We start from the raw sequence: 25,388 nt of genomic DNA on the forward strand, positions 1-25,388 counted from the left end.
GAACGAAAAACTTGGCAGGAGATTCGAAGAAGGTAATGAAATCTTTTGAAAATTGGAAATTATATTATTCGCGCATTAATTGATTTTGATTGATATAATGTTCTGTTATATAGCGCGTGAGTTGTACGTAACAATTGGAGCGCATTTAGCGGTTTAGGGTTTAGTAAGTTTCAGAACTTGTAACACTTGTAAATGTTAATCACTTGTATGCGAAGATTAATCCTTTTAATTAATCTTTTTTGTATTGACTATTGAGGTATCTCCATCGGAATCACTTGAACAACAAAAAAATCAAACCATTATTCACACTATATAAATCCTTAAGTATTTTTGTGATTAAAAAATTAAATACAAACTATTTTTTATATAAATTATTATATTTTAAATTTTTTTAAAGAACTTAATTAAGTTACTTATTTAAAGTGAGTCTAAAAGAACATAAATTGTATAAAATTCTGAAAAATAATTAACAAATTCATCTTTCATTTTATTTGGTACCAACTAAGGAACAATTCATCAAACTTTTTAATTAGAGACATTCTCTAACAATTTGGAGTTTCACTTTAATTGTAAATTTCATGGTTTGGGTATTGACCTATTGGCATATTCCACCATTCGTCCATTCCCAACATTAAAAAAGGTTACTTCGCTGAGCTGCATTTGCATTGCACAAAACTAATTAAGCTCGCAATTAATTGCATACTATCACCATCTACACTTGAATTAAATCTCTCCGCAGCTTCATATACGGTACCATATCCTTCTTCTTCTCCATCACTCCTCTATTATTATTATTATTATTAGACAAAATAAACAAAAAAATTGTTTTTGTTAGGTTTTGCTTTAATATCTTTATTTTTCTGCATTCGTTTCAAAAATACGCTTTTTTCTTGATGCTGCGGTTTTGAAAATCTTATGAATAGTTCTTTTGTGTTCATGTCATGGAAACACCGAGTGATTGATTCTGGCCCTAATGAGGCCAGGGTTTTGTTTTTACTGGACTCTGCTCAATGATTTTATTGTCTAACTTTTTCAATTCAATTCGAATGTTGAACTTGCACTCTTCCCTGGATGATAGATGCAATGATTTTGATTTTCTGTTGGTTAATTGGTTCATGCTTTCTTCAAATTTAGGTCATAGTTAGGTACATTACGGCATGGGGAGCAAGGATAGAATATCATTGCACCCGCCATATGTGAGGGGTTCTCCCCCTTCAGGTCCTGGTTTGTTGCATTCTGAGCCACTCACTATGCACCATCCGCCTGTTCGGCATGCGCCATATGATATGTTGCCACACTCCGAAGTTATGGAGCGGAGGCTTGCTGACCAGCAGCTGCAGATGCAGAGGTTAGACTATGGAAACCGGAGGCTCTCTGACCAGCACACGGAGATGCAAAGGCTGGACTATGAAAACCAAAGGCTTGCAGCTTCCCATGGGACATTGAGGCAGGAGCTCATTGCAGCACAGCGTGAACTGCAAGTGTTGCAATCGCAAATTGGCACTGCAGAGGCCAAGAGGGAGCAGCAGATTCGGGGTGTCGTAGATGAAATTGCTAGGATGGAGGCTGAGCTGCAGGCTGCAGAGCCTCTCAAGCATGAACTGCAACGAGCGCAGGGTGAGGCTCAGAGCCTGGTTGTTTCTAGGGAGGAGCTTGTTTCTAATGCGCAGAAGCTGTCTCAAGAACTTCAGAGAACCTTCGCAGATGTGCAGCAGATTCCAGCTCTGATGTCGGAATTTGAGGGCCTCAGACAAGAATATCAGCATTGCAGGTGATTTTTTTTCTTTTGTATGGTTTCAGTGGATTTCAAGAAGTGTTCATTTTTCACTATCCCTAAGTATGGATTTGTAGGTGTACATGCGGTATGGCAGAACTCAAAATATAATTATAATTAATTTAGGTGTTCATTTGACTAGTAAACTACTATTATAACCCTCAAAGGATTAGTTTACTAATAAAATGGTTCCCTTAAGATTGATAATTATCATGTAGTACCAGAAATATTATAATGTTTCATTTTACTTGAGTAAACCATCATCTTGGCCCTTAAAATATGTTTTCTAAAAATCTGGTTCTCACTTTGTGTAGATTTGTCCACGAAACCAATTTTTTGGATACCATGTGATGGTAATTAATCTTTTAAGGGACGATTTTGTTAACAATCCAATATTTTGGCAGGTCAGAATGGTTGTTCACTTGTTCTTTTACTATAAAATTTGGAAATGGGTTTCTGTACCATTCAGCTACCAAAAGAGGTTTAAATAAATGAGGAGTATTTGAGAAGGTGAATTCTGCATAATGTAGAGTAGTTAGGAAGAATTGTGATAATATCGAGAGCTTATAGTTGTCAATTGCACCCCTATTGCAAAAGTGCATGGTGATTCAGCTTGTAAACACAACATTGCTGATGTCACATAACACTTCAGCATTGCAGCAGATCATGGGTGCTATCATGTGGAGCTACACACTTGACGCATATGTGCCTGTTTATCTATTGAGTGTATCTTTGGTTGGAGGGCCTGAATAGGGTGTAACAGATGAGCTCTATATGTAAATTCACACACCAAACTCATCCATGGAAAACTTCACCCTGTTTTTACCCCACAACTTAACAGACCCTGAAGTTTCTATTTTACTTCCACTTATATTGATGGGTTTTCTATTTTGCCCTCACTTAAAACTTATTTTCCCTGTTCCGGTGTTCCTTCAACAAATCTTCTGGTCTTCTTGCAGCACCTTCATGATTCCAAAACAGAGTAATCTATGTTCTTTAATACGCAACCCATCAGACAAAGTTTCCATCCTTTCCTTTTTGCTCTGTCTCAGCTGGTTTCAACTTTTCCCACCAAGCCCATCTATGTTTTGCAGCTTCTCCAGCCTCTAGTAATCATGTTATCAATATATCATTATTATTATTGACTTATTAGCGATGATTATGCCTTTTGTGCTGTAACTTCGAATTATCATTGGTTAATGTATCTAAAATATAATATTTGAGACTTTGAGTAACTTTTTAACACCTATCAGATATACTAGAAGTTATTTATATTCCCTTTACTATCTTTGACATAGCAGCCATCCCACCATCTGCTATGCTGCTACAACGATTTATTTATTTCCCTAGTTTCCACATCTTTCAAATTTGCATAATTCACTGTCCAACCTTTTGATTGTTGTTTTGCACTTATTCCTGATATTTCCATTTTCCATGGGTCCTATATGATGTATACTTTTAATATAAATCTCACTGTCTCTTGGCTTGTTTCTTAAGTCATCCATTCTGGATAGAAGGAAGAGGTTAGTCTTGTGATCCCACTAGAGGGGCTTCTTAGATAGAAAGAAATGCCGTTAGAAAGGGTTCTCCCAAAGATAACAGCAGTAAGCATAACAATGCACCAGTCCAAACCACTCCAATGCTTCTCCCTTTTTATTTTATATTCCCCGCCAACACACCTTTTCTGCTTCCCTTTAAATCCATAACTTCTAAATCACCTTCATCTTTAGGTCACACAATGAACCTTGATTGGACCTATGGATCCTCCTAGAAAACTCGCAAAATCTAGTTTACCCCAATCTTATATACTGTTCTATAACATGCTAACATTGTGTCAGTCTACCTTGTTGAATGTCCCTGATTAACGTTATTCTGACTTGTGGCCAATGCAGGGCCACTTTTGAATGTGAAAAAAAATTATACAATGACCATCTTAAGTCACTTCAAGAGATGGAAAATAACTATGCTTCTATGTCTAAAGAAGTGGAAAAACTCCGAGCAGAGCTTACGAACACTGTTAATGTTAATCAAAGAAGTAGTATGTATCTCTTTCTGTTATAGTTTTCTCCATTGGAGCTATCTGTCTCAAATCTTTCATTCTTTTGGAGGTGGTCGTGACATGCAATAAAATGCAGGTGGTTCTTACGGAGGCTCCTCTACTACTATGGACAATGAGGCTTATGGCCTTTCTAAGAGACAAAATGCACATGAAGATGGTTATGTTGTTTCCCAGGTGTGTTTGCTGTTGCTCCTCATATTCTTTTAAATTGCTTCTGGGAGTGCAGCATTGTAGCCCACTGAGTTGATAATCTCTTATGCTTTTCTTCCTGTTCCAACTTGATTTGTTTATAGAACTAAGTGCTTAGCAATAGTTTGATTTTGTCCCGTGAAATCTGGAGAATACCTCTATCGGACATACTTTGATTTGATTTCTGTAAGATATCATGATTCATTAGATTTTCTAGTAGTGTCAATTTGAATAAGACAGAATGTTATTTAATTTGAGAAGTGATAATATTAACACGTTAGAAGTGTCATGGTTGTTTGTTTGGCAATTGCATGGTTTTGTTGATAAGCATATGGACAACTATACCTGTGAGGTTTGGGCTACTCAAGAAAATAATAGTTGGGACATAGATGTATGCACCGTGTATCATCTGAAATATATTCCAGGAATACTATTATGGTAACTATAATGTTTGCGTGATTTTAGCGCACAGCTGATAAACTAAGGTTTGTTTTGAAGAGCGAAATGCTCTTTGGCGAACTCTGATTATCGGGAAGTCCTAATCGGTTTCCCAATTTCAATATGTTATGTAACCTGTTAGTACCACCCACATCAATTTGTTTCCAGGTAATAAATGTTCTGTCCTTTATGTTGTTTGCAGGGATATGGTACCCTCCTCACAGCCAGTGTTGGTGGCACTACTGCAACTACTACTGGAGCTCAACCTGGTCCGGCTTCTGCAAACAATGGGTTTAATGCTCCCAGCTGGTCAAATTATGATTCATCTGCTGGTCCTGCTTATGATCCACAGAGGTCTGTTGCTTACGATGCACAGAGGGTGACTGGTGTTGATTCGGTTACACAATCTGGCTATGATTCACAGAGAGAAGCAAATTTGAATGCTCAATATGATCCACATAGAGGTACAGGTTATGGCATGCAGGGAGGTCCAGGTTATGATGCCAGTCGAGACCAAGGTTATGATATGCAGAGACGGCCTGCTTATAATGCATCCGGAGCTATTGGCTATGAACCGCAGTCAATAGCTGCTGGTGGTCCTCATGGACATGCTCTGCCAGTGGAGACTATGCTGCCTTATGGATCTACAACACCGCCGGCTCATAATAGTGGTGGATATGAGAATTTGCATCAAGCGGTAAACCGATGAGGCGATGACCATCTCTTTAACATACTCGTTATAATATTCTAGGCCAGCATGCCACCATCCACGATTAAATGGGGTGTGAATCTGAAATTCTGAATATAAACAGAGTTCACATCTCCTCTAATAGTTGATCTGCATAGAATATGATGGGTCAATGATAGCTATATTCAATTCACAGTAATTGATAATTCTCAAACCTAATATGTTTCTTTGAAATCTAAATTGATGGAGTCTCAAAAATGTTTGTGGAACCCCATATTCAGAAAATTCTTTCTGCACAATGCTGCCTAGAGGTGCATCAATGATGATCACATCCCTTGTTTTGTGATGTTCATGCTGAGAGTGTAGACAAGGAGTAACTTGCCATTGCGGAAAACTCCTTAGTTTCTTACAGCTGTGAGTTTTGTAACATTAGTCCATTGACATCGAATTAAATTATGTCCTTATGTTCTCATGTATGTTTTAGTTTTAATCTCTTTGCAGTGTCTCACTTGAAAATTTAGACATGTAATATTTTGATCATACTTTGTCACTTGATGTATTGAGATATCAAATAGGTTGTAAAGAAAATATATGCATTTTTATAAAGGAAACAGAGATGTTGAACTTCATTTGGAAATATCAAATATCATCTTTTTTCATTTCCTTTTCTTTGTTAAAAAACAAAACGCAATAGACGTAATTATATTAATTTTCATACTTCTCAATAATGTTATTAATTTGAATTATTCATTAATAGTAGTGCATATGTATACAAGAGTAAAATCACTCTTACAAACACCAAGCAAAAGAACAAAGAACATTTAATTATGCATATATTAATTCGTAGTATAAATTAATTTACAGTATTAAGGTAAACAAAATTGTTTAAATAAAATTAAATATAAATTACTTTATTTCTATATGACAATTAATTCGAAAAATACTTTTTGATATTAAATTTCAATGTTATGATTAAGGTAACATTTTTATTATAATACAAAATTGACTATGTGACTTATATGAAACAACTGCAAATGAATTTTTATCTTTTATTTTACTAACATGCTCTTTCGTTTATATTTATGAAATAACAAAACATTTCACATAACACTGATTATTTTGAATGTGTATATCAACTTTCTTTAAAAAATTTGTCATCTCATCATATGTTACATGTGTATATAAACTCTCTTGATAATTGATAATTTACTGAAATGTTACCTTTCTTCAACTAGCCTAATGTCTTTTTACAAAATGTAAATTAAGATATTATACTATATAATGCATTAAAATTGTTTAAAAATTATAAAACTATTGTTTTATGAAATTTCAAATTAATCTTAGTGGGGGAGAGAATATCTAAGAGAGTATGTCATGAAATGATTGTTAATAATCATGTAACTAATTTACGTTCTAACTCAAAAGCTAAGAGTTTGTTCTTCTAATTAAGAATTACATAGGTTTCATCTTAAATTGATTAAAACATTTTTTATACTATATCAACTTGTTTAATTGCATATTACGTGACAATTAAAACTTTTTGTTACATATTATTAGAGGTTAATTTTAAAACATAACAGTATAAAATATTTTACACAATTATCTAATTATATTTATTTTTTTAGTAATAATTCACGCAATTAATATAAATGATAGTTATTTTTATGACAAATTATATATTATTATTTATTTGTATTTTCATATAAAATTATTAAATAATTTAATATATTTAATTAAATCATCATCTAAAAATTTTCAATAATTAACTATATATGAGTTACACCTTATTTGATATTTAATATGAGTTTATAATTTTAGGCACATAAAAAACAAAAGAGTTACTGTTAAAATTGTAAACTGAAAAAGTTTTTATTGAGAATAAAAAAAATTTAAATTTTTAATACATTTATTTTATATTTATCCAAAAAATATTTAAAAATTTTTACCTGTTGTGATAAGATTACTTACGTAGATGCCCATTTATGATGGGCGGTTCAGTATTTTCAAGGAAGAGTATATTTAATAAGCATTTGAAAAAGCTATCCTATGTACATCTATAAATAGAGGATTAAGTCTCTGAAAGTAGGGGTGCACAGACCCGGCCGCGCCCGAAGGCCCGGCCCGGTCCCGAACATTTTATGGACTAATTTGGTGTGATTTCATCGGGTTTAGGGCCGGGTAAGGGTCTCAAAAATAGACCCAGTCATTATTTCGGGTCGGGTCCGGGTCATAGCTCGGGTCACCCGAAGTCGGCCCGGTGACCCGGTCATCATACACAATTAGTATTTTGTGTTATTAGTGATGGATCATCACTATTCTTATGTGAAATTTAAGTATTGTAAACATTAATATTTTGTGTTATTAGTCATTATAAGACTATAAGTTAATGTTTTATGTTTAGAATGCATAAGACTTTAGACTAATGTATAATATTGTGTTATTTGTATTGATTTAAATATTTCGTATTATTAGACAATATTAGTATTGATTGTGGTTATGCTTTAATTTTAAAGAAGGGTTGGTTCTTGTTATATTTTTCTAAGTGAATTTTACCATGTTAAATAATGGTTGGAGTCTTAAAAATTTGGATATTTTTACATGCTAGCTTACAAGAAGGTATCAACGTAATGTAATGTTAACGGCTCGGTTTTCACCCGGTATAATTGTGACCCGAAAGTGTATTGGTTTCATCAGGTCTAGGGTCGGGTTCGGGTCTAATAAATAGACCCGGTGTATATTTCGGGTCGGGTCTGAGTCACGTCAAACCCGGCTTCACCCGGTCCATGTGCACCCCTATCTGAAAGTAACACACAGCAATAAAGTATTCTTCTCTCCTCCTTCTTATACACTGCTAACACTTCTCTCTCTTTTTATTATAGATATATAAATTATTCCTATTATATTGAGATTATTATATTAGCTAATATTAATACTAAATTTTCTACTTCTACTTTTATATTTATTATATCTTCCTTTATTTATTTCACAACACATTATCAGCACGAGACTCTGGTCAAATTTTTAGGAAGACTCAGGTAACAAATTTTCATTATGTCGAAACTTTCTCATCTTAAATTCAATGCTCTTGATATATCTGGAAACAATTATTTATCATAGATACTAGATGCTGAAATTCATCTTGATTCAATGGATCTTGGAGATACCATTAAGGTTGAAAATAATGCATCTCAGAAGGATAAAGCTAAAGCCATGATTTTTCTTCGTCGTCATCTTGACGAAGGATTGAAAAATGAATCTCACATTAAAAGATCCTGCAAATCTTTGAAAAGACCTTGAAGAAAGGTATAATCATCAGAAAATGGTGATACTTCCTCAAGCTCGATATGAATGGATGCACTTGCGTTTACAAGATTTTAAATCCATAAATGAATATAATTCTGCAATGTTTCGAATCACCTCACGAATGAAATTATGTGGGGAAAAGATAACTGACCATGATATGTTGGAGAAAATTTTCTCAACCTTCCATGTCTCGAATGTGCTCCTACAGCAGCAGTATCGAGAAAAAGGGTTTAAAAAATATTCTGAGTTAATTTCTTGCCTTCTTGTTGCTGAACGCAACAATGAGTTGCTCTTGAAAAATCATGAAGCGCGCCCAGCTGGCGCCGTCCCATTTCTTGAAGTAAATGTGGCAAATTACCCCAGAAGAGGTAAATGGCAAGGTTTCAATAACAAGAAAAATTATGGAAGGAAAAGGAATTATATTCAAAAGAGAGGATCTCACCAGAAGTGGGATAAAGAAAGAAATATCGGGCAGAATAAATCAACAGAGGATAAGTGTTTCCGTTGTGGTGAAAAGGGCCATTGGTCACATACCTGTCGTACCCCAAGGCACCTAGTCGATCTTTACCAGGCATCTTTGAAAAAGGACGACAAGGGAAAAGAGTCAAATTTTGTTTCAAATGATGCTGAAAATTCCACCACTCATTATGATGTATGTGATTTCTTTGAGGATTTTGAGGAAAATATTGGTCATTTGATCAATGATGGAATAGTTTAACGTGTGAGATTGTTAAGTATTTATGTAAATAAATAATGTAAAGAACTTATTGTTAAGTTTTATTTTCTATGTATTTAAGTTTCAAATATAATGTATATAAATAATGAAATATTAATGTTTATGAATTTTGAAATCATTAAATGTGTCATGTTTTAAAATAAAATTTTAGTATATGACATTATTTTTATGTGCAGTATTTCTTAGAAAAATAATTCCGATCAAGAATTCAATTTAACTGTGCATACTACTCATTTTATTATTATTTGTCTTTGAAGAAAATGACAAGGATATATAATGAAGATGTATGCCTTGTAGATAGTGCAAGTTCGCACACTATTCTCAAAAGTGATATATATTTTACCCACCTGGTGCCAAAAGAAGAATGTGTTAATACTATTATTGACTCAGGCAATGTGATTGAAGGCTCCGAAAGAGTTATAATTTTGTTTCCCAGAGGAACAAAATTCATAATAAATAATGCACTGTTGTCTACTAAGTCTCGAAGAAACTTGTTGAGCTTTAAAGATATTCGCCGAAATGGATATCATATTGAGACTATGAATGAGGAAAATCATGAGTATTTATGTATCACAACTCATGATTCAAATAAGAAAGTTATATTAGAAAAATTACCCTCACTTTCATCTGGGTTATATTATACCAAGATTAGTGCAATTGAATCACATGTCATTGTAAACCAGAAGTTTACTAACCCAAATGATTTCATAACTTGGCACGACCGATTGGATCGTCCGAGAACAACCATGATGAGGAGAATTATTGAAAACTCTCATGGACATTCACTAAAGAACCAGAAGATTCTTAAATCTAGTGAATTTTGTTGTGCTGCATGTTCTCAGGGAAAGTTAATTTTAAGGTCATCACCAGTAAAGGTTGGATTTGAGTCCCCTGAATTCCTAGAAAGGATTCAAGGTGATATATGTGGACATATTCATCCACCATGTGGATCTTTTAGATATTTTATGGTCCTAATAGATGCATCTTTGAGATGGTCACATGTGTGCTTATTATCTTCTCGCAACCTGGCGTTTGCGAGATTACTGACTCAAATTATTCGATTAAAAGCACAATTTCAAGAAAATCCAATCAAAGCAATTCGTCTTGATAATGCTGGTGAATTTACTTCCCAAACTTTTGATGCTTATTGTATGGCTAATGGAATAAGTGTTGAACATCCAGTAGCTTATGTTCACACACAAAATGGGTTAGCAGAATCACTTATTAAACACCTCCAATTAATTGCTAGACCCTTACTTGTGAGAACAAATCTCCCAACCTCGGTTTGGGGGCATGTTGTTTTACATGCCGCAGCACTTATTCATTTGAGGCCAACGAGTTACCATAAGTTCTCTCCTATGCAATTAGCTTTTGGCCAGCAGCCAAATATCTCCCGTTTAAAAATATTTGGGTGTGCGATATATATTCTCATTGCACCACCTAATCGCACCAAAATGTGACCCCAAAGAAAATTGGGATATATGTTGGATATGATTTTCCCTCTATAGTGAGGTATCTTGAGATACAAACTGGAGATGTATTTAAAGCCCGGTTTGCGGATTGTCATTTTGATGAATCAAAATTTCCAACATTAGGGGGAGTGAATAAGTTTCCTGAAAAGAAACTTAATTGGAATGCATCATCCTTGATGCATTTAGATCCTCGATCAGGGCAATGTGAACTAGAAGTTCAAAAGATTATACATTTGCAAAGAATAGCAAATGAATTGCCTGATGCATTTTCCGATATAAAGAGGATAACCAAATCTTATATACCAGTGGAAAATGCCCCAATTCGAATTGATGTCCCAGTAGGACAAGTAGCCACTGAAGCAAATTCATGCCAGAAGCGTGGCAAGCCTGTCGGTTCCAAAGACAAAAATCCTCGAAAGAGAAAAGAGGTAAATACTATTCCTGTTGAAAAAGATATAGTAGAGACACCTGTAGTTGTCCAAACTTCTGATATAGTTTTAACGCCAGAAGACGTTCAGGTACCTAAAAATTATGAAAATGACGAGATCTCGATAAATTATGTCTTTACAGGAGAGAAATGAGACCAAAATAAGACAATTGTCAATGGAATATTCGCATATAATGTGGCATTAAATATCATGCATGAAAGTAAGGATCTTGAGCCAAGATCAGTCGAAGAATGTCGACAAAGAAATGATTGGCCAAAATGGGAAGAAGTCATGAAGGCTGAGTTAGACTCACTTGCAAAACGTGAAGTCTTTGGGCCTGTAGTCCGTACACCAAAAGATGTAAAACCTGTTAGATATCGGTGGGTATTTGTGAGAAAACAAAATGAGAAAAATGAAGTTGTGCGCTATAAAGCCCGACTTGTGGCACAAGGTTTTTCACAAAGGCCCAGTATAGATTATGAAGAATCGTATTCCCCTGTAGTGGATGCGATAACATTGCATTATTTGGTCAGTTTATCTGCATATCATAAATTGCATATGCATTTAATTGATGTAGTAACAGCCTATTTATACAGCTCATTAGATCGGGATATCTATATGAAAGTCCCTGAAGGACTAAAGATATCTAAACCATCCAATGAATATTCACAAGGGTTATACTCAGTCAAATTGCAAAGATCTTTATATGGTCTAAAGCAATCTGGACGAATGTGGTATAATCGTCTTACTGAGTATCTGGCCAAAAACGGATTTAATAATGATGATATTTGCCCTTGTGTTTTCATAAAGAAAACTGCATCTGGATTCATTATTATTGTTGTGTACGTTAATGATTTAAATATCATTGGGACTCCTGAAAAGATTCTAACAATTATAAAAACTCTAAAAGAAGAGTTTGAGATGAAAGATCTTGGAAAGACTAAATTTTATCTCGGCCTGCAGATCGAGCATATAAAAAATGGGATCTTTATCTATCAAACAACATATACATATAAGATCTTAAAAAGATTTTATATGGATAAGTCACAGTCCTTAAGTACCCCAATGATCGTAAGATCTTTGGATGTGAAAAAGGATCAATTCCGTCCTAAAGAAAAAAATGAAGATATCCTTGGTCCAGAAGTACCATATCTTAGTGCCATTAGAGCGCTAATGTATCTTGCTAATAATACACCACCCGATATATCATTTGTTGTGAATTTACTAGCAAGATATATTTCCTCTCCAACCAGAAAACATTGGAGTGGAATCAAACAAGTCTTTCGATATCTTCATGGAACAGTTGATATGGGATTGTTTTATCCCTATGGATCAAAGTCACAACTAGTTGGCTATGCAGATGCTGGATACTTGTCTTATCCACATAAAGGGAGATCTCAAACAGGATACCTATTCACATATGGGGGAACAACTATATCAGGGAGGTCCACAAAACAGACGATTGCTGCAACATCCTCTAATCATGCCGAAATACTAGCGATTCATGAAGCAAATCGCGAGTATTTTTGTCTTAGGAGTTTGATCCAATATATTCTGTCATCATGTGGACTAATTGATCATAAGATAGCTCCAACTGTTCTGTTTGAAGATAATACAGCATGTATTGCTCAACTTAAAGGCGGATACATCAAAGGTGATAGAACGAAGCATATTTCTCCCAAATTCTTCTTTACTCATGATCTTCAAAATCAATGGACAATTGATGTCCAACAGATCCGCTCAAGTGACAATCTGGCAGATTTATTCACAAAGTCACTCTCAAAATCCTCATTTGAAAAATTGGTACATGAGATTGTGATGCGCCGATTTCGAGACATTAAATGATGTCGACAAAAGGGGGAGACTGTACTCTTTTTTCCTTGGTCAGGTTTTCTTCCCATTGAGTTTTTCTTAACAAGGTTTTTAATGAGGCAGTCTCCATTGCAAATGATTTTGTACTATTTTTCCTTCACTAAAGTTTTTCCCATTGAATTTTCTTTAGTAAGGTTTTAACGAGACATAATCCTAAATGGACATTCAAAAAGGAGTGTTGTGATAAGATTACTTACGTGGATGCCCATTTATGATGGGCGATTCAGTATTTTCAAGGAAGAGTACATTTAATAAACATTTGAAAAAGCTATCCTATGTACATCTATAAATAGAGAATTAAGCCTCTTAAAGTAACACACAACAATAAAGTATTCCTCTTTGCTCCTTCTTATACACTGCTAACACTTCTCTTTCTTTTTATTATAGATATATAAATTATTCCTATTATATTAAGATTATTATATTAGCTAATATTAATACTAGATTTTCTACTTCTACTTTTATATTTATTATATCTTCCTTTATTTATTTCACAACACTACCAATAATAGTTTCAATACATTTACTGGCTTGACACTTGACAGCCTTGACAAGTTGGCATTGGTATGTTTTCAACTTTTCATATAAATTCAAATTTGAAATATTTTCATTTCCCGGCAGAACACTCTCTCTCTCTGTCTCTCTCTCCGAATTCTGCAGTGCCATGGAAGCACAAACGATTCACCATCAATCTCACGGTCTCTCTCTCTCTCTCTCTCTCTCTCTCGCTCTCTCTCTCTCTCTCGTTTCAGATGCCTGGCTTCCGAGAAAAGCTTTAGGTCATCAAGTGAAATCATAATTTTTTTCCCTTCAAATTTCTGATAAAATTTTTGAATCCAATTGTCCATGGAAATTCTCCGTATGTAGCTTGCTGATGCAGTTATCTCGCTGAATTCTGCAGCTTCTCCTGTTCAAGGAATGGATCGTGTGGTGGCAACGGTGAGCGGCTACCATGGCTCCGAGCGGTTCAATCTCATCAGGCTGATTTCACATGCCGGCGCCAATTACGTTGGGTCAATGTCGAAATCGATCACGCATCTGGTCAGTTTTATTTTATTTCCTTATTTTTCTGAACGAATTAGGTCAAAAGTACGTTATGTGAGGAAAGGAAAGCAAGTGAGAAGGTGAATTAAAACTAAAGTAGTATAAGTGTAGCTTTGATCCTGTTCGATGTTTTTTTTTAATTTATTTTTTATTTATAAACTTGAGTGATCAGATTTGTTGGAAGTTTGAGGGAAGAAAGTATGAGATTGCCCAAAAGTTTGATATAATTATAGTCAATCATCGGTGGATTGAAGACTGCATTAAAGAAGGAAGGCGCGTGCCAGAAGAGTCATATATCTTGCAAAGGTTCTTTTCTCTTTAGCTGCCTTTATTTGGTACCTGTTGGATGATTATACTGGAGTGGCTTTGGATATCATTAAATTATGGCATTCTTATTATGTAGTGATAGATTATATTTGATGGCATCCAATGGCAAGCTTGAAAAGAGTTAAATCAGCCGTTGAAATTGCATAAACGGATCAACTATTTCCATTTTAACTAAGCCATAGTTTAAAATTTCATCTTACTTCTAGAGAAAGATGGTAATCAGGGTACAACTTTTCAAAGCTAGTCCTTGAGATGTTTGTATATAGGGTAGAATTTGTTTTATACGATGATATGATGAAGAGGAGGAGGAGGTGCTTTATTTTTGAATACCGAGTTTGCTGAAGTTTCTTTTGTAGTTTCTCATGTTAGGCTTAGGGAGTATTGATCTTAAATTGTTTTCAGCAGGTGTGGTTATTATTATGTTTGAAAAGTTGCAGATACAGTTAGTTACTTGTCTTTGTAGGAATTCATGTTATTGGTATTTTTATTTTCACATTGTATAAAGCCTGCATGCAGTGAACCTTCACACACTTGTTTTTAAGCTACCTTTCTTCTGCAGTGGATATGAAGTTGGGCCATTGTTACTGGAAGTTCCAATCAGTGTTCCAGCAACTAGATTGACAAAAAATAAAGTTATAACTCATCAAATATATGATATTGACTCTGGAGAGCAAACAACTGAGATCAGTTTTGGAGCTTCGGAAAATTCTGTTTGGGAAGATTTAAATACAAAGGTAGCAATAGCCTCTCCGCTCTTTCTGTTGATTGTTGTTTTGTTGCTCTTGTACATTCTACGTATTTGCCATCATGTATTCATGTCTGTTTCACAAATATGTCACTCCATTTTTTGAGTGGGCCTCAACTTTCATCAAATGTCATTATGAATTGTAAAGGCTCAACCGTGGATGCATAACTATCAACTCAAATTTTTAATCAGTATTTATATGCAGTACGTAGTTACATACTCCATCTAGATTTACTGTAATTTGTTTGGTATCAGTTTCTATTAATAGTTATTGGTAGTGCTTTTAATATGCTGAGAAGCCTTTTTGTTGTAACAATCGATTATGGTATGTTTATGTGGAGCTGGGATGAGATTTTTTCTTCTATTGCTTTGATTCATAGGTTGAAATTTAATGCATTAGTTAACATTAACAATATAAAATAGCTGATGTCTATTAATCTCTTTTTATTGAAGGTTTTCTAAATTACTTTGATACCTTATACCCTTGAATATAGCATTATGGTTAATTGCATTGTTTAAGGTGCAATTTTAGAATGAAATTGAAAAATGTTAAATATTTTGGAACTTTGTCCTTTTCATGCAGTAGACCAAGTGAATGAATATGAATTACTTTTCTATTGTTTTGTGAGGCCTGCTAATCTTGTTTCAACTGCATTTTAAGCATGACAAGTCCATTGCTTATCCTTCTAGACGGTCAAGGAAAGGAAAAAGAAGTATCTGTGCTGGTAATGGAGGTTGTACTGTGGCTGAACCTTCTCCTAAAGGCAGAAGGATTGTAAACAATATTGTTGATGAAGTGGTGTTGGACCCTTTATTGGATGTGGTCCCGGACAACCACCATAATAGATGGGATAGACGAAACCATGATGCTGCAGCTACCACTAGCCTTTGTAGTGGTGTCAATAAGGGAAATACAATTGAAAATGGAGAAACAACAGATGCCGGATTGTCTACTCAAAATGAAACTATCAATGGAACTTCAGATAGCATTGAAGAGATCGATCATTCGAACAATGTATCAGCTCTTAGAAGTTCAACTTTCTCTGTAGAGTATCACCTACCTATGACGCAAATGTCGACAGATACATGTTCTTCTGCTGAAAAGTTCACAGATGATTGTCAGGATGAACATGTTGCTGGCTTACCTACATCCAGTGAGTTATCCTGTGTTATCTGTCACGCAGATTTCAGCGCAACAAGGGGAATTCTTCCATGTGGACATCGATTTTGTTTTGAATGCATTCATAGTTGGGCTAATCATAGGGTATGCCTTTTCTTTAATTTTAATTTCTCTCCTATTCTTATAACAATCTTCTCTTGTATATTCCCTTTTCTTTTGATTTTTTTTTTTTATTTTTAGAAATGCACTCTTTACGTGGTTTCTGATATCTTATCGGAAACTTTGGGTGCCATGCTACTATCTAATGAACAAGTTGTGTATGTATATTTGGGTGTTATTCAGCTGGGTGCTAAAGCTGTTTAAAATTTCTTTAAAAGTTGAGTCAAATAGTATTTTCACTCGACTTTTTTAAAATTTAAATTATGTCAACTTTGACATGAAGTTTACTGTCCTAACATTCATGTCACTTTTTTCCTATTTAGGTCAGATTCTTTGTTAATACTGTCTCAAATTCTGTTTAAAGAAACAGTATGTCTTAATTAGATTTGTGTTGTGTTGACATGGGTAATGAATAAAATGGTAAACAGATACAATAATAGAAGTTGTGATAAATGTTATAGCTCTTTAGCTTTATGTTATGTTTATTTACCCACCAAGTCACAAAAAGACTTGTTGCTGCAGGTTGTAATATTTTGTGCTTTAGTTATTGTCAATCTATAGATTGGGTTCTTTTACAGAGCAATGTTGACTGGATTATTTAGAACTTGTTATCATGTACAGCTTCAGTCTAATATGATTTGAATGTTTCTTTCATGGTCATAATCGGTTTATCACTATTTTTAGACTTCAACGAGGAAAAATGCAACCTGTCCTTTGTGCAAGGCAAGTTTTCAGTCGATCAAGAAGGTTGAGCATGCAGATAAAATTGATCAAAAAGTATACACCCAGACAGTCCCATGTCACAATTCAGCTGAAGATGTTTTTATCGCTCCACATCAAGGATTTCCCGATTACCCTTTTGAGGTATGGTTATCCATTAAACTAGATACTAGTGCGTCAATAAGTTCTCATTCTTTCAAAGTAGTTGAATTCAATATTAGCATCTTGCTTGTACCCTGGCGTTATATATAGAGGGAATTATGCTTGAAATTGATGTTATTAAAAGAAACATCAAGGGAAATAAATTATGGAAAAGAGTAACAGGTGGCTGGAAAGAAACATGGCGCAAATTATGATGCATCATGCATAGTCGTTTAAATGAACACTGAACATTTTCTGGCTTGTAGATTTTCATAATATATAGAATAGTACTACTAAAAATATGATATATAGTAGACTTGCCTGGATTTTATACCCGACAATTTAAAAAGCTTGAGTTGTATATCATTGTGCCTTCAAACTAGTGAATACCTTTTATGTAAATAGAGTGATTAGGAAGAATTTACATGAGTACATGACTCTCATTCTCTTTTGCCTAACCTGGGTTACCTGGCATTTCATATGTATTTTATGTTATGATGTTTGATCAACTTCTAGTTGTGCTTCTCCTAACCATTACTTTGTCTAGATTAGAGGGAAAAACAAGGGAACTAGAAATATATAGATACAAAGAAACTAGAATCAGTTAGGCAGTTACAACACCTAGAAAAGCTGAACATGGTTTGGCATGCAAGACTTCACCTAAGTATTAAATTTTTAGCCTTTTTAACTAACTAACTAGGTAGGCTATTTTTCCTATCTCTTACGTAATACTGAAATTAATATGTTATTAGCGTAATTAAGTATGTTGAAAATGCACGTATAAAATTAAAAACCCAGAAGACTAATCTGAAAGCCTAATTTCCTTTTCGTTTTTTTGGTCATGTTTATAAACGGCCATTCTTTTGTGATAATTCTCCTGCATCCATAATTTTATGTCTTATGCTTATACAGTCCTCAGTGGCAAACTCTTGTGTAGTTTGTGGTGGTCTGGAACCAGAGGATCTCCTTGACAGGTGTGATATTTGCCAAACTCGAAGAATCCATATCTATTGCCTGGACCCTCCTATAACTCCATGGATATGCAATCCCTGCAACCAACTACGGAGAAGTTACTATGATCGCTCGTATTAATTTCCATCATTTCTTCAGTTTATCCAGAGTAAGTGCCATTCTTGGTACATCACTGTTGCTGAGCTTCTTGTAATTTTAAAGAAAAAAAAATTGTTGGTGGCATTTTCTAAGCGATTTCATTTTCTACATCTATTGCACCAATTTAATTTGCCTTTTCATATTGAACTTAATCTAATTGTGAGATTTAGCAATAGTATGCAAGGATTCAATTGATTTTGCTTGTGAATTTCTGTAAGGATTGTTCAACTGCACGTTCATGGGTATGAAACAAGCACCTGAGTACATGTAAAATGTAAAATGTAATTTAACGTTACTGTCTAATATTGAATCTAGCTATGCTTGTTATTATCAGCATGGATGAGATTTTCATGAAAGTAGCATAAAGTGGGAATACTACTAATTGAATATTTTGATTCAAATTACATTGTATGATTTAGCTATAATTGTCTCTCAATTTAATTTGTTATCACTACTGCAGCTTGAAGTCACATCAATATGAAGTTAGGTTTATTTATTAAACGAAAAATCCTGTTTTTCGGGGAGATCTTTTACAAACAAGAATTTAGTTTCTGGAAGCATTACTTTATACATATATCAGTTAGGATCAAATGACATTGGTATTAATTTAAATAAAGTTATACCATTTATAATTTTTTATAGGATGTATTTTTTTATTGATTCAAGCATGCATGAATCATAAGTGCTTGAATCACAATGGCATATAATAAAAGATTATCTATATCAAGTTTTATTGAAACTCGACATTAATAAGCATGCATTTGAAGAACCTTTTGTTTAGATGTATTTTGAACAACTATATTAAGTTGATTTTCAAATTTCAACTATATAAAATAGCATAGTAAATGATTTTAGATTGAAATAAATTTTTCTAAAAATGATTTATATATTTAAGCTTCTAATTCAACTGTATAATATTTACTTAAATTAATAGTAGTATCAATTTACAAAAGTTGTCTAATCTTGTCTATTCTTTAAATGATTATTTATGTGATGATTGTAAAAAAATAATTAATTTTTTATAATATGATGATACATAATTAATTATAGAAATTTTTTTATAATATACCAAAATTAAATAAAGGGATTCCACTTAAAAAGTATTTTTTTGTGTTTCTTTTAAAAGTATATATCATAGTAATTTTTTATTTTTTTAATATATTTAAATTTTTCAATAATTTTTTTTATATTAGATGCCTTATTAGTGGTAAACAAAAAATTACTTTCTTTTATTATTTTATTACTAAACCAAAAAGTAACTCCTCTCAAGAAGATATATGCTTAATCTCTTGTGGTATTGAGAAGTTGCACTTGCAATGCATGCAGCCATATCTATTATCTAGTGTGTTTTTTTCTTGAGTTGTGATGTCACAATCGAGCACACTGCTCTTATGGGCTCACATCCTCGTGCGGCCCCTACTTTGAAGTGAACCTATCAACAAACAAGTTTCCTTTTCATGCCTCTCCCATCCAAATTCTCAACCCTTTCCTATAACATTCTTGTTTTTATCCAACCGACTTATCGTTTTCCTTTTCGTTTGTTGTGTGTTTATGTCCGTATTCTCAGCACTTTCCTGTACATTCTTCTCTAAATTCATACGTTTTTCCCCCTCTTGAATTTATGCATTTTCTCATGTTACCAGCATAAGTATTGTAGGTTGATATATATTATCTTGTCCATTAATTAGATATGTTAATTTGTTGATATAATTTTTTTGTTAGCCACGGTATCCTTCGGTCCGACAGGTCAAGGACTAATCTGTCACAGATCTGACCTCCATTTAAAGATCTGTCGCTGACCAATGAGTTACTACATGTACAAGGTGAAATTCCAATCTCTAACAATTGTTTAATTTGTTGACATATTATACCTATTCTCAGGATATCAAAATAATCGGTTACATTTTTTTTAATTTATAATTACTTAAAAAAAGAGATAGTTTGATGTATAAGTATTCTGTAGTAATATAAGATTCGGAAAAAAAAAATCTTATTTAAATAGTGTAATTTAAAACAACTTAATCTGATAATTAATTCTATGATTTAAATATATGACTTTAAACTCACACGAAGACAACTCAATTGATATTATATCATTATATTTATTTATCTATTGTTCTAATTGAGTCACCAATATAAACGGTCTCGATTCAATGCCACTAAAGTTTCTTAAAGGAATAACAATTAGTGTAATTTTTTTTTATTTCAAATATTTAAACTTGAAACTACTTGTTTACCTACCACTTTGTAACGGCGTTATACTACTCTAACCTATACATATCGTAGTACTTCCTTTCATATCCAATTATCCATACTCTTAGGTAAAACATTCTTTTGTTTCTTATGTAACAGTTGTGCACCAGAAATAACTAGTTGACATTGAAATGTAAAAATTATATTCAGACAAATTTACTTTTATTTAAAATTAATTTTATAAAATTAAATTTATTTAAATTTTAGTTTGACAAATATCAATTTAAACACACATAATAATTGTACAAGTAAAACGCAAATGATAATGACTTTTTACTCATTTAGTATAGGGTAGAATTTTAAATATTTTTATAATACTGATATTCTAAAAATTTTAGTCATGAATTTTAATTATAAAAATATATAATATATATTAACTAAAATTAACAGTTAAAAATACTGGTATTTTAGTAATATTTGAAAAATTTTCTATGGTACACAAACACAAAAAATGTTTAATGCACGATTATTTTTCCGAACATATTCTATATTATAATTCATAAAAGATAATTTTTTTTGGTGACTAATAAAAAATAAATTATCTTATTCTTTTAAATAATATTTATTATTTCTACACATATTTAATAAATAGAATGATGGGACATGGAAAAAGACAATTTCCGTAAAGTTGCCTTTTCCATTCGAAAGTATCCTTTGAACGTTCACTTTCGTGTGCAAGAAAATCGTCGAAATTGGAAGCAACTATTTTGTGGTCTTAAAATGTCTTTTTGTTATACGGTGAATTTTATAGTGTTTATAATTTAGTGTTTAATTTTTATCTAATTTATTTTTTATAATGAAGTTTAAATATTTAATAATTATTTATTTTTATAATTTTAAAATTAAATATTAATTTTTAATTTTTTTAATAAGTTAGACAAATATTTGTAGACATTATAGTAATAATTTTATTACTGTGATGTACGGATATGGGACATTATAAGACACAGAACATAGGGACACACAAATTTAAAATTCATATATGACACAAGAATAGAGCATATATATATAAAATATAAAATATTTTTTAAATAAATTATAATTATATTTTAGTATTTTTTTATATTAAATATAAATTAATTTTTAATTTTTAATGTCTTTTTTAATTATATAAAGTATTTAAAATATATTTGTTTTAATAATTAATAATATATAAATTTTATATTAAGAATAAGGTTGGATACATTTACACGTGATAATATTTAGGTGTGTCTAAATATATTCAAATTTTTTTTTATTTTTTATTAAAACACATCAGAAGACATATCAAATAAATACCAAGTGTTGTATCTAAAATATATCTACGTGAATACAACAATAAAAAAAAGTGTCTGTATGTATGTGCTTTATAGTTTTGTTGGTTTCACGTGCAAAGTCACTGCATCTTAACCGTATTCTGTCACTGCTCTGACTAGGACAACCACTGCACTAACTGCTTCTTCTCTTATTTAAATTCTTTGCCTTAATTTGCATTTAATTATTAAAAGCCACTTAAAGAGTTTAAAAGTGGATATATTGTAAGAGGAATTTTATTATGACTATCGATACGGAAATACGATGGTTATAAACTTTAGATAATATTCAAAAATAATATCTGAAATTAATATTATATTTTTTATCATTTGATTTAGATGAGATTGGACAAGTAGTGTGCATATTAAGCTATCTAGTTAAACATTTTTTCAATTTGAACAAATAATAATGGAATATTTTTTTATTTAGTTCTTATTAGTTGTTTGTTTTTATTTTTTGTTTGTTTTACCTTGTTGCATTGAGTTTTTTTCAAAAAAAAAAAAAATCGTCTCCATAATAAATGTTTTAACTGTAATTAAAAAATTTTAAATTTTTATTTTAAATTTAATTTTAATACACTGTCTATATAAAATAATTATATATATATAATTACATAATTTCATATTAAAAAAATAATTATTTTTTATGTTGATTACTTAAATAGTTATTTAAAAAAATAGATAAAATTAAACGTAACTGTATATTAAAATATTTTACACTGTATATCAAAACGAAACTCTTATATTTTTGCATTAAATGCATTAATAATATATTAAAAAAATTAAATTTTTTATTTTAACTTTGTAACAAATATCCTTAAACACTCTTTAACTAAATCCTTTTTTAAGTTATATCATTCTTATAATTAATATTTTAACAGAGAATGTTATAAGGAAGAAGCACATGCATAATTTTTTTTCTATATCATATTAATCATTCTTAAAACATAAAATCGTAATAAAATTAAAATGGTTTGATTTAATAGATGTGTGTTTGTAACGTAGCATATACTTGTGTCTTGCTTTGTTTAATTTGTTTTATACTACAATATTTATATTAAAAAAAAATCTCGAAAGCCAACATTCAACACAAAAAAGAGAATATCTGAAACTCTTAGAAATAAAAATATTTAAAATTCAACTAAAAAAAATATAAAAAATTTTTAAAAACGAAAACACTCGAAACTCAAAAAAATATTGAATTTATTTCACAACCTACTATAATATTAGCTGAAATTGACTGCTATAATATTAGCAATGTAGTATTACTATGTTTATAACCTTTTAGTTTATAACCAATTGGTTTAGCCACTTCAAAGAATAATCCAGCATCTTATAGGATTTAACTTTAGCCTATAATGTCGTTTCTACCTTTCAAGCTTTATATACTTTATTTATAAGAAAAGAACAAGTGAGGTGACTCACCAATTTCATCATGCAATAAACTTTACATTAGGTTCATGTGCATGGTAAGGTGCGAATTTAAAATTCATTTAAAAAAGCATTTTACTTTAACAGAGTTTATAAATTTCTCTTTTCGTTTACATTTTTTTTTGGTCTCAGAAATAGAATTTAAAAGGTTTAATCATTTTATTAATTCTTATAATTTTATTAAATTTTTAATTAATTTTTTTAACTGAATTTTTATGTTATTTTTAATTTTATAATTAAATTATTTTTAGTGTAAAAAATATTAAAATTAATTGAATATTTTTTTATAAATTAAAAATATATCTATAATTAAAAACTTAATTAAATCTTTAATAATATTTTTTTTTTACAAAATGTTCTATTAATTTAACATTTTAACATAAAAATAACCTAATTATAAAATTAAAAGCAGTATAAAAACTCAATTGAAAAAAAAAAAAAAACTTAATTGTAAATTTGATAAAACTATAAACATTAACAGAATAATTAAACCAATTCAAAACAAGTGAAACAAAAGTGTTGGATGAATTTATCATTGAAGCATTACAAAATGAAGAACAGAAATGAAGAATGAAACACTGAATATTAAACAATAATTAAGCATAAATGCATAATCAAAAAGCAAAGGTTTTGGAGGTGGGTGAATCAGCAATCTTAAGAGTGTCTTCAATAAGCTTTCTAGCTTTTCTGCTCCTTATCTCCATTCTCATGCTCTCACTCTTCTCCACCTTATCATAATAATAAGAATGCTTGTTATTATTATTATTATTATTCTTCATCAAACACCTTATTATTTTGGATTTAAGAGTGAGCACCAACCTTCTCAAACCCATCATCTTTGATTCTGTTCAAAGTTCAAACACTGAAACCCATCTTTAATTCATTAAAAAATAGAAAAGAATAGAAAGGACAATTGGTGATTAAGGAATAGAACCAAAACCTGTGAAGGATTACTCTCTGAATTTAAAAGACACTGTTCTGTTCTGCTTCAATCTTGGGCTCTGTGTTCTTCGTGTGTATTTATTTATATTTACAAGAGGATAGAGCATGAGCTATCAATGTGTTCTATATATATATATATATATATATATATATATGTGTGTGTGTGTGAGAATTTTAGTTGCACACACCACTAATTTTATATATATATATTTTTTATCTATTTTCCTTTTTCATTAATCAGTTTTGTTAAAAAGGTAAGAGAGAATGATTGAGAAAAATTTTAAATGTATTCAAATCGTGTAGAATTATATAATATAAAATAGTATTTATACGTGTAAAGATAATTAAAATAATAAAGATGTAATATCTTATAATAAATATTTAGATATGTTAAATAATTTTAATCAATAATAATTTATCCTAATATATTCTAAAAAGTTTAATGCCAAAAGTAGAAAAAAAAATTTATGTATAAATAGTTTTATAAAGTCATTCAATTAGATTTATACATTTAAATTATTTTTTAAATAATTAATTATTTTTATTGATATGATAATATATAATTAATTATTTATATAAAATTATTTTATATTAATAATACACAAAAATTAAATTTATTTTATATTTAAGTTTAATCTTTTTAAGACTACAGAAGATTAATTGAATCCAAAATATAATTTATGTAATTAAATTAATCACGAATTCAATGTATAGATATGATTATTCTATTTGAAAAATGTTACAGTCCTTTCTTAACATTTATTCACCTTTTTTTTTAAGATATATAATTATTAGTATTTTTTAAAATGTTAAGAATATCTCCAATTATAGTTTCAGTTTCAATTTTATTTTGATTCTTACAAAATAACACATAAATATTTATGGGACTATTTATTATAAATAGTAATTTGAAATTAAAAATAGAATTTTTTTTTCTAATATTTAATTTTAATTCAATTAAAATTTTATATTATTTTTTATTATTTCATCAACATAATTATAAAAGTGACAAAATTTTATTGGTTCTCTATCAAGGTGATTCTAATTTTATTTTATCGATAAATTTTAATTTAATATAAATTTCAATTCTAAATCATTTTATTTATTGAAAATGTTAAAAATGATACTCTCAAAATATTTTATTA

General features: G+C 31.1%; 2 protein-coding genes and 1 long non-coding RNA gene across 7 annotated transcripts; 2 read left to right on the plus strand and 1 right to left on the minus strand.

Annotated features, from left to right (window-relative positions):
- The first annotated feature begins 552 nt into the window (after positions 1 to 552).
- LOC112783783 (protein FLX-like 2) lies at positions 553 to 5,792 on the plus strand. The gene is made up of 5 exons (XM_025826849.3): positions 553 to 750; positions 1,135 to 1,771; positions 3,667 to 3,812; positions 3,910 to 4,007; positions 4,663 to 5,792. The coding sequence occupies exons 2-5, from the start codon at positions 1,158 to 1,160 to the stop codon at positions 5,167 to 5,169; spliced, it is 1,365 nt and encodes a 454-aa protein (XP_025682634.1). The 5' UTR covers positions 553 to 750; positions 1,135 to 1,157; the 3' UTR covers positions 5,170 to 5,792.
- Positions 5,793 to 13,510: 7,718 nt separating this feature from the next.
- On the plus strand, positions 13,511 to 18,729 carry LOC112785185 (uncharacterized). Of its 5 annotated transcripts, none has more exons than XM_025828637.3 (7): positions 13,511 to 13,657; positions 13,861 to 14,000; positions 14,176 to 14,309; positions 14,890 to 15,064; positions 15,737 to 16,339; positions 17,039 to 17,218; positions 18,128 to 18,729. In XM_025828637.3, exons 1-7 carry the CDS (start codon positions 13,624 to 13,626, stop codon positions 18,305 to 18,307), a joined length of 1,446 nt encoding a protein of 481 aa, XP_025684422.1. In that variant the 5' UTR covers positions 13,511 to 13,623; the 3' UTR covers positions 18,308 to 18,729. The 5 variants fall into 5 exon arrangements, with proteins under 5 accessions (XP_025684422.1, XP_025684418.2, XP_025684421.2 ...); XM_025828633.3 differs by having other exon boundaries at positions 13,517 to 13,657; positions 13,827 to 14,000; XM_025828636.3 differs by having other exon boundaries at positions 13,517 to 13,657; positions 13,827 to 14,000; positions 18,153 to 18,729.
- A 5,078-nt stretch (positions 18,730 to 23,807) lies between these two features.
- LOC112783791 (uncharacterized) lies at positions 23,808 to 24,341 on the minus strand. The gene is made up of 3 exons (XR_011878482.1): positions 24,242 to 24,341; positions 24,121 to 24,163; positions 23,808 to 24,029 (listed from the first exon to the last, which is right to left on the minus strand). It is a non-coding gene; the product is annotated as an uncharacterized lncRNA (long non-coding RNA).
- Positions 24,342 to 25,388: the final 1,047 nt, after the last annotated feature.

Source organism: Arachis hypogaea, chromosome 20 (genome assembly GCF_003086295.3).
Source record: "Arachis hypogaea cultivar Tifrunner chromosome 20, arahy.Tifrunner.gnm2.J5K5, whole genome shotgun sequence".
NCBI lineage: Eukaryota > Viridiplantae > Streptophyta > Magnoliopsida > Fabales > Fabaceae > Arachis > Arachis hypogaea.

What these genes read in the sequence shown, in the direction of transcription:
- LOC112783783 (XM_025826849.3), top strand. Translation starts at nt 1,158, where the DNA reads ATGGGGAGCAAGGATAGAATATCATTGCACCCGCCATATGTGAGGGGT. An exon ending in TAATGTTAATCAAAGAAGTA is followed by an intron (nt 3,813 to 3,909) that starts GTATGTATCTCT and finishes AATAAAATGCAG; the next exon opens with GTGGTTCTTACGGAGGCTCC. An exon ending in ATGGTTATGTTGTTTCCCAG is followed by an intron (nt 4,008 to 4,662) that starts GTGTGTTTGCTG and finishes TGTTGTTTGCAG; the next exon opens with GGATATGGTACCCTCCTCAC.
- LOC112785185 (XM_025828633.3), top strand. Translation starts at nt 13,526, where the DNA reads ATGTTTTCAACTTTTCATATAAATTCAAATTTGAAATATTTTCATTTC. An exon ending in GAGTCATATATCTTGCAAAG is followed by an intron (nt 14,310 to 14,889) that starts GTTCTTTTCTCT and finishes TTTCTTCTGCAG; the next exon opens with TGGATATGAAGTTGGGCCAT. An exon ending in GGGAAGATTTAAATACAAAG is followed by an intron (nt 15,065 to 15,736) that starts GTAGCAATAGCC and finishes CTGCATTTTAAG; the next exon opens with CATGACAAGTCCATTGCTTA.